This window comes from Phytophthora infestans, genomic scaffold, assembly GCF_000142945.1.
Source record: "Phytophthora infestans T30-4 supercont1.16 genomic scaffold, whole genome shotgun sequence".
NCBI lineage: Eukaryota > Oomycota > Peronosporomycetes > Peronosporales > Peronosporaceae > Phytophthora > Phytophthora infestans.
In genome coordinates, this window is record NW_003303743.1 from 1,755,460 (window position 1) to 1,769,762 (window position 14,303).

Consider the following 14,303-nt stretch of genomic DNA (forward strand, 5'->3'; position numbering starts at 1 on the left):
GACACGAATCGAAGGCGCGCGTGGCTGCAAAGCTAATGTAAGCTGTACGGAAGACGGGTCAGTATCAATGATGCTACGAAATATGCGTAGATCGGTGAGGAATCCCAGTGTAGCTGGAGTAAATACGCCTACTCACACATATTACCCATCTGCACGTAGGCAGTCGACACATATCATCGATTGCGACGGTCGAATAGAGCAATGTTAATCAGCTCCGCGCGCGAAAGTATCTTTTAGGATAGGTAGTATATGCCGATGGTCGCCACAAACATCAATATTAATGCTTTGAAATAATTCTGCTGAGCTGTTTGTGATGTAACTGAAGGGGTATTTCCACTATTCTTCCGCATGCATTTATCTTACTTGCATAGCTGACGTACTTTCGGACTTATTTGCATAGCTACTGACTGACAGAGTGGCGTAAATCCTTTCCAACTGACATTTTACTGGGACCGATATGTACGACAAACATACGAAGATATATGGCTGTAGGCAGAGTATCTAATCGTAGTGAGGCTTAGACTTGATTTGAATAATAGTTCATGTACATTAGATGGAGTACTTTCGCTGCCTACTTATCCGCTCAGCGTGCTATTTGATGTGTCCGTGCATATATCGCAAGGTCGTTAATGAGTGTATTTGCCACGCGCTCGTGATAGTTCAACCTATGCATGGGGTCACTGTTTCTTTATCGTACTTTTGCATCGTGGTGCTAGCTTTCTGCGCCTACACTTCTGATGGATCAGTCTATATGCCCAAGCGCGCCACTAACTGGACGTAGGTCATAACCGCGGTGATACAGGCAAGCTGACCGCGCGTATGTAGGTAGTAGTCAACGCGAAATATGCGCGCGGCGGGTACATCTTATAATCATTCGCGACTCAACCGGACTCTCGTCTCGACCATTATACACAGGAAACCAAAATACAGTACTGCGTACAGGCACATCGACTTGCGACGACACCTGTATGGTCAACACTACCATAGACGTGCTTGTGTCTATGTCGACAGCAACTTATTGGTCGGTGCATAGTGCTCACTCTATACTGAAGCTTACACTCGTGAGCGCACATTAATGAAATATACGCTGTGAGCGTTGGTGGTACAGATAGCATGGTTGTGCGTGTGCCCACGTGAGCGAGTGTACGTGCCATCTACGGTGACGCGTATGCGGATAGGAACCACCAGCTTGCGGCGGTGCACAGTTGATTCCATGTGCTAATTATTTTATGAAGCGCGCTACGCTCTGTAGGTGCGTCAACACCATAGTCAGCTTACCGTGTGTGCGGCCCCAAGCCTTGCACCGTCAGCCAGTATACAAAACTATGCGGGGTAAGGGCTATAAGGATGTATTTCCAAATCACCTGCTCTTCTGCTGCTTCTTTCGCTCGATGTACTTGGCGTTCCGGGCGGTCAGCTTGCGAGGGTGGCTGTGTCTATTTTTCTTCTTGAGGTACCAGTCAGGGCCCATCACCTCTTCGACGTTTGACAGGCTTTCCTGGCGGCGCACTTCGGCCGAATTAGGTGGTGGAGGCTTTTCCTCTTAGAACTTAACCGCTTTTGGGCCGTTCTTGCAGGCAATACAGTGCCGCACGCTGCCCCGTCCGCTGATTGTACGGAACGCGTAACCGTACTGCAGCTTCCCGCAGCCGACGCAGCGCGCCCGTGCATCCGTCGTAGACCGCTGCGGGTTCAGCAGAAGCGGGTCAATCTTCGCCTCGCATTGCTTGCACGTAGGGCCCACCATTTTGCAAACTGTGAGTATGTTAGCAAAATATATTGTTTTAACCAATTACTTTCGTCCAAATATTAGCCAATAGCACGGTAATAAAAGGCTGATATTTATGATTAAGCAAAATAGTAAAAGGTTGTATATTATTAATATTTGGCTTATCTTTAATATATTATTATCAGATTTCCAAACAAATACATACTTTACATGCAATAAAAGTGACTAAAAGACTATGTATCGTGCGCGCATGCATTCGTCGGGTGGGGTGCACGGGAGCAGATAGCGCAATGAGCGTGCGGCCGCGCGCCTTCTTGCACGCTGACAGTGGAGAGTGCCAGGAGAAGTTAAAAATAATATTTGCAAAGCCCCTACAAAACGCGGTGGTTAGCGTGCCCGATTTGATGCACATACGACAGGTTTTGCGTAGCTAAATGTAAATTTAGAATTGTCAACGCAGCTCGCCAGGCTGTTTGCAACCAATCGATGCGTTTCGTGCTCGGCAGAAATGTTTACCTTACGTCCAATCGCGAGGGCGAGAGGCGGTCTGATCGTGCGACAGATCCAGTCAGTGTCGCAGGTCGGCAGGTATTGCCCAATCAGGGCGCGAGTTAATTGTGTGACGCTTTTGGACATATTTGTAATTTTGGCATAGTGAGGTCGAGTCAGAAAGGTAGGCGCGGTCGGTAGGATGGGACGAAACTGTATTAGACAGGCCAAGTGTAGCCATGCGAAAAGGCAGGAAAATACAGACCGGACGGACTTATTGACAGACGGACGGACAGGCTACAAGGTTAGGGAGCGGTAAATTACGTACGTGAAAATATTTTGCAATTTACAGATACAGTACTGCACCCCGTTTTCGCGCCCTTGGACCTTTGATAAACTTCCGGGTGTGATGATCCTGAATCCGATTAAATAAATATTTGTATGTTTAAATCTGATTTGTTCGCAAATCCTATATGGTCCATTCCCGCGAAAACGAGGTGCAGTACTGTATATTAAAAAAGTAGTAAATTATTCAACCAAAAACTGTGCTGTAAACTAAGATTAAGGCGATCAAGATATCATAAAACATGGCTCGAGCTTGCCAGCATCACGCAAAACTACGACACGATACTTCAAAGTGAGAGCGAGCGCCAGATCCAAGGCTCCGGTATATCTTTGTCAGGGAGTGTAATGCGACGGTCTCCAATATTTCTAGACTCTCAATGGCGGGCTGACAATGTCACGTTCAACCATGTAGAGGCCTAGATATTGGCAGACAACCTCGCGGACCACTCCTGCTGCCGCTTTCAGCAAAAGCACAAAGACTCGTGACTGCGTCACCTCTTCCTTCGCCTTCGCTCATTGTCAGTTCGGAGTCAATCGTGACAGCGTTGTCTGTCGTCTCCATATCTTCCAAATTCGACTTGCGAACCGATCGGACAAAGATGCTTTCGGCATTGGAGCCCATCCGGTTCACGCCAATGCAGCTGTACGATAACGAGCGCGAAGATCTTATCAAACTCGCGCACGAGCAGTACAAGACGCTGTTCAAGAACGTCCGCTTCGCACAGGCGAACGGGTTCGCCACGCAGGTTCGCGCATTCGCTCGCACAACGCGCGCCACGATCTGCGCCGAAACGAGAATCCGCGCCACGATTCCCGAACTCGTCGACGTGTTCCTTGGAGACCGTACGAACGCAGCGATCGGGTTTGCCCAGTCGCAACAGATCTACCGGTTCCTGGCACCTTCGGATGAGCATCCGTACCGTAGTTGCGGGATGCGCTGGTCTCTGTGGCACTCACCGTCGACGCTCATCCGACAGCGAGACATCGTCTACATGGAATACATGGACACATTTGTGGACGAACGAGGACGTCGCGGATGGGCACGGATGACGCAGTCGTTAGAACATCGAAGCTGTCCGCCGCTTATGGGGTCGCATAATATCGTTCGAGCGTTCTTACATTGCTGCGGCACGGTGTACACGGAGACGGACGATCCGAAAGTCCTGGAAGCTGTCACGTACTACGATGCTGATACTCAGGGAGTGCCACCCTGGATGACCAAGATCGTGGCCAACCGGAAGGCCAAGAACCCGCACAACCTCGAGCATCTTATCCGTCTGGAACATGTTCTGAAAGAGGGAGTGGGTCCGGATTCAGGTGCACAGGAGAAACACCTGAACGCGAAGTTGTGTGTAGGATGCAACACTGTACTACCGAAATGGGGACGACACCGCAAGTGTCGAGACTGCTGTGCGGTAAGAACGGATACACGTAGTGAATTATTTGCTGTTCTGTGGTAGTAAACGTCTTGTGTATGATAGCTCATTTGTAAGAGCTGCAGCGACGTGGTGTACTGCGCGATCCAGGGGCGAAGGAAGCTCCACCGGATCTGTGTACACTGCGTGGACAACTTTTTGGCACGAACGAACCGGCAGTTGGAGCTCACGTTGCCGCCCAGTGTATCGCTCCAGTCGGACGACGTAAGTTCACCAGAAAGTTTCAACCCGTAAGTAGTTGGCTGTATCATTTATTGTTTCAAGGTGGAGATGCTCATCGGTCTTACAGCTGCGGACTTGGCTTTCAGGTTCGAACAGAGCGGAGAGAATGTTAACTAGCAGCTTCTCGAGCACAGCGGGGTCTGAGAGCTTGCAGACGCAATGTAGGCAGGAGACGCGGAGTCGTCATGCCATGTCGGACGACCGCCGCGGTGGACTTGTCGTATTTTGAAAAACATTAAACGAGCGAGGATCGAAATGCAATGATTAAGGACGTAGAATGACGTGAACGGATTCTCGTGTGCATGAGGTTGAGACCTCGGTTTCTCTCGACCGGTACTGCTGTGACTGTCCGTCACTGACTGATGCCTGGACGTAGGATTGCAGATACCGGTACCCATGCTACTGACTGTAATGTCGACTGCAGCGGACGCAGACGTGCAGACCTTATTTGGTGGGACCTTAACGACACTCCTTGTAAAAGCTAGGCAACAAAGAGGACGCATGAAGTGACTGCAAGATGCTCATAAGCAAGAGTTGACGGCGTTCATGACTTAAGGTCTATCAAGCCTTGGTGTGATCACGTGATCGACTATGGACATGGTTGAGTCCGACAACAATTTACACGTAGCGTTTGAAAAAGTATGGAGCAAGAGAGCTGCACGTTTTGTTCCATACGCCTTCTACGGCATCTTGCCGTAGTGGAATCGGCAAGTAGAGAGCGTCGTGACTTGATCGTTGTGCGGCCGTTCTGTTCAGTCATCCGCATCAGTTGACGCCAGTGACAGCCAAAGCTTCACTCGTAGACCGATTCGTACTGCTGAGCAGTCCATTTGACCAGAATACGCGGCGACCTGAACATGAGCTCACAAGTTTGTTAATAACGATGCCCAAATGCCCGAGTGCTTGTACACTGAAGGTACAGGAGTTGATTTCGCGCTGACCAGCGAGAAGTTTCCAGTCGGGCTGTGGTGGCTCGCAAGAAATGTATCCGGTGAACGGTGCTCTGCTCGCCGTGGCATTATCATGCAGTGTGTAATGCTCGCAAAGTGTTGGACAGCGAGTTGCACCAACGCTCTCCTTGGCAAATACTTCGAAGTACATATTGAAAGCAAGCTTTGGTTTCAACATTCGTGATCGGGAACGAACGAGGTCTTCGAAGCCACTACGTAACCCGTCAACCTACTGGCCGCCACGGATGCATCGAAAGCTCGCCGACTCTCAACAATCGGCGATGCAAATCTCAATAAACACAGCAGCGAATTCGCGTTCCCTTCCGCGACACACACAAGTCTACAACAGTACTGCACCCCGTTTTCGCGGGGATGGACCATATAGGATCTGCAAATAAATCCGATTTTAGCTGACAAACAATTGATCAATTGGACTCAGGATCATCACATCCGGAAGTTTATTAAAGCGCGAAAACGGGGTGCAGTACTGTACTGTAATACCGGTGTACCTGTGCTGAAGTTCCCCTGAATAAGCGTAGCTTGTACTTCATATACCCCTTTATATCGGATCATTTGAATTGGGGACACATTAGACAAATCACACGAGCATTGGTAATTACCTATGTAAATTGATCATACGACCGTCGACGCTTATTGAGAGGACTTCTGTAAATATGGTGCACATGCGGACTTCATATCTTCAGTACCCATCCGCGAAATACACCGAAATCTCATCCATGTTACATTTTCCAAAATTAAAGAACAACAGGAGCCTACACCTCAAACGAGAACGTCGAGGAAAGAGTATTTTGGCAGCATGAGCCTCCCACCCAACAATGAACCTGCGAAAAGTGGCATAAAGGGATCACGAAGCTAGACGAAGCTACCCAACTCATGGCTCGCACTCGCATCGTCTCGCTTCTGTCAGTGCTGGCGGACCAACTGTTTGCGAATAATACAGAGCGACCTTGTACATGGCGCATCCCACGTCAACATGTAGGACATGCACTCGTCCTGCGCTTGGCACGACTACAGATGGATGCCTCTCTTCTCCTCCGATCAAACATCGAAGCCGTTGCCGTCCCCATTCTTCTTCCGGAATCACGACTGCAGAGCCCCAAGTATTGACAGGATGGTGCAGTATACGTACTCACGGTCACCCGACCACCCGTACGCGCTGGAAATGCTACCGCTGCCCAAGGAAGAGCTAAACAACCTTCTAGGAGACGCGAGAGCAGCGTTCCAGTCGCTGTTCCCAGCCGTACATGCCGCCGTTCGGTTCGGAAGCGACGGAGAAGTGTTCAACGTGGCGCATCGTAGCGGCAGCAACAGCAAGTCCATGGCCATGTGGACGACGTCGCTGCTGAACGGCACACTGGAGGAGGTGGCCGCTTTGTATCTAGACCCGAACGGACGCGTACCAATGGTACTGGACTCGGCGCGGTCTCGACGGCTCTATGAGCTCGAGAAACCTTCGAACAGCAAACCGTTGCGAGGCGCCGCCATGCGCTGGTCGCTGTGGAAGCCGCCGTCCAAGCTCTCGGACGGCAGAGACGTCTGTTTCCTCGAGTATATGGACTCGTTCGTGGACCGTGAAACGGGACGTCGGGTGTGGGCACGCGGCATGCGATCCATCAACCACCTATGTTGTCCGGCGTCGCAACATCCGGACGGTCCGGTGCGAACGTACATGCGCGTGTCCGGCATGATCTTCCGAGAGACTGACCGTCCGAACGTATTGGAACACGTCATGTTCATCCATATCGACGGCAGAGGCGCTCCGAACTGGGTCGTGCAGCAAGCTATCGCTTCGAACAAGAGGGCGGCGGATAATCTCAACCAGGTGCTTAAGATCATGCGTCAACTAAAGCCTCGACAAGCTCCTGGTTCTTCGAATTCAAGCAAAGACGGCAGCCGCGACTGTAAGGCCTGCGGAGAGCGCGTCTCCAAGTGGACGATCGCAAAGAGATGCCGCTTCTGCGATGCTATTTTGTGTAAGAAATGCGTCGACATCTGCTACCATCGCGCTGACGCAAGCGGGAAGAACCACCGAATGTGTTTGTCTTGCGCGATCTACACGGGCTCGACGAGTCGTAGCTTGAGTGGACTGGACCGTCCGAATCGGTCCCAATCTCGAGCTCGGAACGCTACCGAGATCCGCGACCGGAAGCTGTCCGAGTCGGTATTGACAGCGTTATCCAAGCAGAACAGTCTTCCGACCTACGCGATGCAGTCCAGTGTCTGTTCGGAAGGCGAGCGACCGTCGATTTTCATGACGGATTCGGTTGGTAACGGGTCACGAGACGATCCGGCTGCAGTCCGTGAACGCCTGGAGAACATGCAGCTGTACAGCCCCACCAGCTACACTTCGAACCAGGAATGGAGACAGCGAACACGCAGTCGAGTGCTCACGCTGGACTTGGCGCTGGAGCCGCAACGAGCAGAACCCATCGATCTGTCGTATCTATCCGAACTGGTTACGCCTCGGGCCGGCGCTACCAAACGCGCCGTCGATATTTAAGAAACAAGAGAAGTACCATTAAGTACTTGAAAAACATACCTATCAAGCTGTCAAGTGGACGAGAACCCTGACGAATACCCAAAACTCCGAAAGAAGGAGCAAATCAGCACACTGATGAAACAAAATGTCATAATTTGAAGTTGCTTTTTTTTTGGTAATTTAGAAATGGATACGGTTGTCAAATGAGGTACCCATTTTGCTCATGAATGCATTTTCTAAATAATCGACATGGAGGACACCGAGAACGAGCTGCAGCGCCTGGAATCGAACCACTTGGAGCTGCTGCTGCATCAGGAGACGCTTAAGAAGCAATTGACCTTCAAGAAGCAGCAGCTGAAGCAGTTCCAAGCTGCAGTGAAGGAGGCGCAGATCTTGCTGGACGAAAAAACTTCCAAGTGAACCGAGCAAATGGCTACAGAACGATCAACTCACATGCCATTTTACAAAAAAACAAGAAAACACAAGAAAAGAACGAAAAAACACAAACTCTTCATCAGCATTTCACGCTCGCCGTGCCAATAAATGTCGTTCGCTCACTTCCGTCTCCTGCAGACCTTCCACACCTTCCTCATTGTGTCTTCGTCACCTCTCGCTCGTGTGAATGGGTCTCTCTCCTCGTTCTTGGCTGCAATTCTCGCTCCATTCTCCTCCCATTTACATGGACCCAGCCATCGCAGTTCCATTGGAGACATCCGCCCCCATCGGCGTGTACGACGCATTAGAAGTCGGAGGAATATTCTACACAGCACGAGCAAACCACACATTAGACCAGAGGACAGCAGACCGCAGCACAGCTGTCTGTGTACCTGGTACGCACGTTGAGAGGCGAAGCGGCGATTCATGGCTTCAATGTCGTCGGGCCGCGTGAAATCGTGTTGCTGCTCGTGTTGCTGACGCTGCGTGTAGTTGCCGTGGTGTGCTTGTTGCCCAATGGACTGCTGTTGCTGTTGGTACCCACTTTGAGGCTGGTTGCCTTGTTGGGCATACTGACCATAGGCACTGTAGCCATAAGCACCTTGTTGGTACTGCGGGTAGCCATATGCAGCATTGTAGCCATAGTAGTTCTGTACCCCAAATAGTAAAAAGTTACTAATTTGAAAACATTTCAAAAAAAAATTGTTCCAATCCCCACATACCTGGAATCCAGCTTGATACTGGCCGTACTGCTAGATGTAGTAGCTGGTGTGGTTAGCTGCACGTGCTGCGGCCGATCGCCCCCACGCACAGCGCACCTTGACTCCACTAACAGCCTGCCCGTTCATCTGCGAGATGGCTACTTCCGCAGCCTCCTTGGACGAGTACTGCACGAAGCCACAGCCACGTCCAGGCGGCACTTTGACCGACACGATCGCTCCTAGCGCTCCAAACCTCGCTCGCAGCTCATCCTCCGTCGTGGCAGGGTCCAATCCACCCACAAACACCGTCGTGTTGGTGCCTTCCTCCTCCCCCATGGTGAAGCCAACTTGTTGTCGAGATTTGTTCCTCTCGGTGGCTACACTGACGCGCATGGGACGAGAGGAACAATAGACGCCATTCATGGTCTGCAGCGCTTGATCCGCCTCTTCTTTACTGCCGAACCGCACGAAGCCGAAGCCCTTGGACATGCGCGTCACCGGGTCCATGACCACTTTGGCGCCTCTCACAGTGGTAAAGCGAGCGTTGAATGTGGCCAGCAGCAGCTCGTCCGTAACATCGGGAGCCAAGTCGCCCACAAAGATCGAGTGATCGTCTGATGTTTCAATCCGCCGTCCGCCAGCGCCCCAGTTCATCCGGAACCGGTGCATCGTGTTCGCTAGTCGAAATAAGAAAAATGTTACATATTATCAGATTTTTTGTTACAGATAATAAAGAAAAGTATTTGCAAAGAAACGAAGTGTTGCCATACGGATAAGTTGCCCGTTGAGCGTCTCCAGCACTTGCTGAGCCCCTTGTTGTGTCGGGAACTCGAGGAATCCGTAGCCTGCGGGGTATCCCGTCACCTTGTCACGGATCAACTTGACCACCGGCTGCTCGGCTGTCGAATATGATAAAAAAACAACCATAGAATGGGTCATATACGTCGTGAGCTCTTTTGAGTTGAAGCTCTCTTTTCGAGGCTTTAAAGACGCACCGGCCGAGGAGAAGAGCGACGTGATAAAGGCTTCGTCCCAGTGCATCTGGATGTCGCCCATCCACAGCGTCTTGCATTCCGTCTCCATGGCGCTCGAGAGTCTCCCAGACGCAGCGAACGACAGAGAGGGAGGGCACGTTTCGTCCGCGGGCGAGTTGGCTTGTGTTTTTTCTCCCCCGGCAGGCAACGTCGTGACAATGACTGGTACCACAAATTGTGTCACCGAATGTACCTGTTACGCCACTAAAATGATGGTACCTCTTATGGTTAGGGCTCCGAGTGAGCGCTAAAAAAAATGGCTACATTTGATCTGTTACAGAAATGGCTCCACATTTCGATGGCACTTCCATTTTCGTCGTCTCTATCGTCTAGACCGACGTCCACTTCATAATGATAGCACCCACGCCGCTGGGTAACATCAGTGAGAATATGGCTATGACGCTGCATTCGTCCATGGCGCGACGCAGCTCGCTGGGAGTTCCTGTATCCACTTTGATCTTCCCACGATCCGCAGCTGATCGAAGTGAGGCCATTAAATTGACCAAGGCCATGGAGGAGAAGTATGGCTTCCACTATGTTACCAACTCGTTTACGAAGGATCCGCTCGTGGAGCTCGACTTCCAAGCCTTTTACACCGAAACCAACCTGGCTCCTGCGCTCTACGCCAGTCTAGTGTGTTGGCTCATCTGGATCACGCTTAGTACACCTGATTGGGTGGGCTTCTACGACGACGATCCAGATGTCCGAGAAGCCTCAGGACTGCGACTGTGGGTCTCCGCCTTCATCTACCTCCCTGTGCCCACACTAGTAGCATGTTGTCGCTCGAGATACTTTGTCGGTCACGAACAAACTCTACTGTGTCTCATCGCACACTGCTTCGCTGCCGGTATTCTAGGCCAGGGGCTCATCAACGCGGACGACTATACCCGAGTTTTTCTCAAAGACTTGAAGTCGCTCTTCTCGCTAGCTTTCCATGACGAACCTCATGGGACGGACGACAGGAGACACTCCGAGGGGCTCGACACCTCCTCGAACAACGACACGATTCTATTGGACGGCTCTACCGAGTGGTGGATCTATCAGAACCTCGAGTCATCAGGAAGAGATCTCGTGTTGGCATATATTAATCGAGGTACGTTTAAAGATACTTTGCTGGCTCAGAGATCTTCACTAATGCTACGCTTGAGGTAGTGGCGATCCCTATGGCGCATCTGAACATGAACTTGCTGCGACCATTGGTGGTGCTGCTTGTATCGCCTCTGTTCAAGCTGGACGCGTTCCACTATCTGCTTCTGGCTTTCGGTATTAACCTGGAGTTCTGCATTGTCGTCTCGCTTCAATACCCTCCCTCAAGTTCGACTGTCTTTGTGGTCAACAAGTTCCTGCTGATCTTTATACTGGTTTGTGTATCGGCAGTACTCGTTGTTCGTGTACGCCAGATAGATCGCTTCTTGCGTCTCAACTTCCTACACGCTAAGATCGTCGAAGAGCGAGCACGTGCTTCACATTTGCAGAAAGAAATCATCCTCAATGAGAACAAAAGTCTTAAGAAAATGCTCGAAGAACGAGTAGGTGGCCATGGAGATGGCAGTCCACCGCTAGACTTTGACTCGCCGATGGCCAAAGTTCTGCTCGACCTCAAGGCCTTGCAACGCGCCACTGAATTGTCACCGGAACTTCGTGAAAATCTGGACGGAATCGTCACTTTACTGATGCGAAAAGGTCAAAATCTCTTCGCCCCAGACATCCACGAGCAGCTTAAGATGAAACGTGACGGAGACTTGGACGGCGACATTAAGTCGTGGGCTACTACCGTTCTTGCCAACAAATCCTACACGCGCAATCGTCGAGCCTCCGCCGTGTTCCAGAACAGCGTCGAGAATCCCACTAATACCAGTATTAAGGAGTCAGAGAGGAGTATGACTGCGAGTTCTAGCAACACGAGCGTCTCTATAAGTCCCACCAATAACAGTAGCACCAATCGAGCTGGTGAAACACGACTGCACCCTGAAGTTACAGCTCCGACTGATGAAGTATTGAACGCTGTTGGAGAACTCATGGAACGTGACGGATGGAGTGTCGACACCTTCGAGTACGTCTAGATTATGGCTGTATATCTCTAGTTTACTAATTTGTTCTGGTTTCGTAGAGTGGCAAGGTTGACCAACAACAAACCGATCTCGTTCATCACGTACATCGCATTCGAGCAACATAACCTCTTCGATCTCTGCTCCGTCAATAAGAGTACCCTAGCTAACTTTCTTTACTTCTTGGACATCGGATACCACCGCAACCCTTACGTACGGGCCCACTTCTCTGTCGTCTTCTAAAAATCTAACTGGCGTACTTTTGTGTGCAGCATAATAATTGCCACGCTGCAGATGTCGTGAGTTCGGTGGAATATCTCATCTCGGTCATGGACAATGGCTACTTGCAGGATTTACTAACATACCAGGAGGTATTTGCAGCGATCATTGCTGCCGCTATCCACGATTTCAGACACCCCGGCAAGAACAACAACTTTATGATCAAGAGTGGCAGTGACTTGGCCATCGAGTTCAGCGACTCGTCCGTTCTGGAACGGATGCACTTAGCCGAAGCCTTTTTCTTAGCGAAAGACCCACTTTTCAACATCTTTGTGGGGCTGTCGCCTGGCCAGTTCAGTGAAGTACGCAAGGCCATCGTTGAGATGGTGTTATCGACCGATCTTACTGTTCATTTGCAGCTTGTGGGGAGCTTGAAGACAGCGCTGATATCTCAGGAAGATGCAGAGGTGGAACACTCGCCCATGCTGCTTATGAAGATCGTTATCAAGTGTGCGGACCTCGGTCACTCATCCAAGGCATTGAAGCTCCACGCCCGCTGGTCGGATCTCATTATCGAAGAGTTTTTCTTGCAGGGGGACGACGAATACACTCTGGGGATGGACATCTCGCCGTTCATGAACCGTAACAGCGAGAATAGCGCTCGTAACCAGGTCGGATTCTTTGAGTTTATCGTGTTACCGTTTTTTGAAGTCGTGGCCGAAGCGGTATTCCGACCCGAGTTTAAAACAATTCTGGATCAGGCGCATCAGAATTATAAACTCTGGAAGAAGGCGGATAATATGCAGATTAATTCTATCAAAGATATTCTAGACCAAGTTCTGGACCCTGGAGCAGCCAAGACAGCAGCTAGAGCTTCAGTCGGTCACTAGACGCGTCCATAGGGACTTGTACTGTGTCTGGAGTGCTGACGCCCGATCCAGAACTTGGTGTGGTCTCCGTTGCTCTCAAGAAGCGCGAAGAGAAGATACAGACACGACACCACGTGGCCCAGACACAATAGGGCGCCCACTATTAACGGACCGTAGCGGGCGTTGCGTAGCCATTGCGCTGAGCTCCCAGCAGCGAAACCCTTCTCTCTTGTGTAGATCCAGACGCCGACGAGCGCCAAGCCGACGAATTGATTGAGTATGGACGCAGTGGGATAAAGAATGATGGTCTCATGGTAGAAGAGCGCGGGTATTAGCAGCGGAAGCAGCGCGAAGGCGTCGGGAGAAGGGTCGAATACAGCAGCCAAGTCCACGAGTAGCAGCAATACTAGCGTCCCACAAGCCACGAACCACGAGTATCGAGCGGCATTGCCTTTAGTTGAAGAGTGAGTGACGTCCGGAGGATCGAATACAGAACGACGAGGAGATGATGCAGCCTGGGCAGCGCTCAGCAGTTCCTCTTCGCTGTCGCTGTCACTCACAGCGCGGATAATCATTGCGATCTTGTGGAAGTGCCGCTGATGATACCGGTTTTACTCTCACTAAGTACGATTAAACGGGTTTCGGGCTGGAAAGTTGACGTTTTCTGTTGGACAAGTACATGTACAAGCTCACAAATATACGAGTAGTGACAGCGACATGTTACACGTACATGTAGTTGATGGAGGAAAGTGATCCATCCGGCTAAGTTGAAGCTGTTTAACAACCTTGACTTGTTAATCCCATCCGAATCGGATTCAGATTGTCGCCTTCACGAGATGCGAGATGTGTTGCATGGATGCATTTACATGTATACCTGGCGATTGACCTCCATTGCTGCTTGTATATGCAAGACATAAAAACAAGTAAGCTAAGGTCTTCTACGCAGAAACCGAGTCTTGCACTGGTACATGTTATTGTATCCTTTATCGCTGTACTAGCCACTCGGGTCGAGACCTCGGCATCACGCGCACTTGAAATTGTTTCGTGCGGCCACGTTTTTGACACAACTTCAAGTGCCACGCGAAACCACCTTGTCGACAGCTAGGACTGAACCTTGCTAGCATTGCAAAATTACCCCATCGATTCGATGATCGAAATCGCCCCGTACTACATGTACAAGTGTAGCCATGTCAATTTAGCAACGTACAGTCCCGATCGAAGAGGCATCCCGTGGCTAGAAGCACTGATCCGGTGCCTTCAGCAATAGACAGGATCGGTTATACCGGTAGTGCCTCCGGTACCACATCACCTTGAAGTTTGCCAACG

The 14,303-nt window shown here is 50.6% G+C and overlaps 5 protein-coding genes across 5 annotated transcripts; 3 read left to right on the forward strand and 2 right to left on the reverse strand.

Moving 5' to 3' along the window:
• Positions 1-3,162: 3,162 nt before the first annotated feature.
• Positions 3,163-4,460, forward strand: PITG_08930 (uncharacterized protein; the record flags this gene model as incomplete). The annotated part of the gene is made up of 4 exons (XM_002902929.1): positions 3,163-3,978; positions 4,045-4,207; positions 4,270-4,329; positions 4,402-4,460. The coding sequence occupies 4 exons, from the start codon at positions 3,163-3,165 to the stop codon at positions 4,458-4,460; spliced, it is 1,098 nt and encodes a 365-aa protein (XP_002902975.1).
• A 1,843-nt stretch (positions 4,461-6,303) lies between these two features.
• PITG_08931 (uncharacterized protein) lies at positions 6,304-7,692 on the forward strand (the record flags this gene model as incomplete). Its single annotated transcript, XM_002902930.1, has 1 exon — positions 6,304-7,692. The coding sequence occupies one exon, from the start codon at positions 6,304-6,306 to the stop codon at positions 7,690-7,692; it is 1,389 nt and encodes a 462-aa protein (XP_002902976.1).
• Positions 7,693-8,174: 482 nt separating this feature from the next.
• PITG_08932 (uncharacterized protein) lies at positions 8,175-9,955 on the reverse strand (the record flags this gene model as incomplete). Its single annotated transcript, XM_002902931.1, has 6 exons — positions 8,175-8,430; positions 8,499-8,756; positions 8,829-8,858; positions 8,925-9,484; positions 9,578-9,706; positions 9,803-9,955. The coding sequence occupies 6 exons, from the start codon at positions 9,888-9,890 to the stop codon at positions 8,347-8,349; spliced, it is 1,149 nt and encodes a 382-aa protein (XP_002902977.1).
• A 300-nt stretch (positions 9,956-10,255) lies between these two features.
• PITG_08933 (calcium/calmodulin-dependent 3',5'-cyclic nucleotide phosphodiesterase, putative) lies at positions 10,256-12,939 on the forward strand (the record flags this gene model as incomplete). The annotated part of the gene is made up of 5 exons (XM_002902932.1): positions 10,256-10,934; positions 10,994-11,894; positions 11,952-12,102; positions 12,162-12,847; positions 12,897-12,939. 5 exons carry the CDS (start codon positions 10,256-10,258, stop codon positions 12,937-12,939), a joined length of 2,460 nt encoding a protein of 819 aa, XP_002902978.1.
• Positions 12,940-12,994: 55 nt separating this feature from the next.
• Positions 12,995-13,552, reverse strand: PITG_08934 (uncharacterized protein; the record flags this gene model as incomplete). The annotated part of the gene is made up of 1 exon (XM_002902933.1): positions 12,995-13,552. The coding sequence occupies one exon, from the start codon at positions 13,550-13,552 to the stop codon at positions 12,995-12,997; it is 558 nt and encodes a 185-aa protein (XP_002902979.1).
• Between the last annotated feature and the right edge of the window lie 751 nt (positions 13,553-14,303).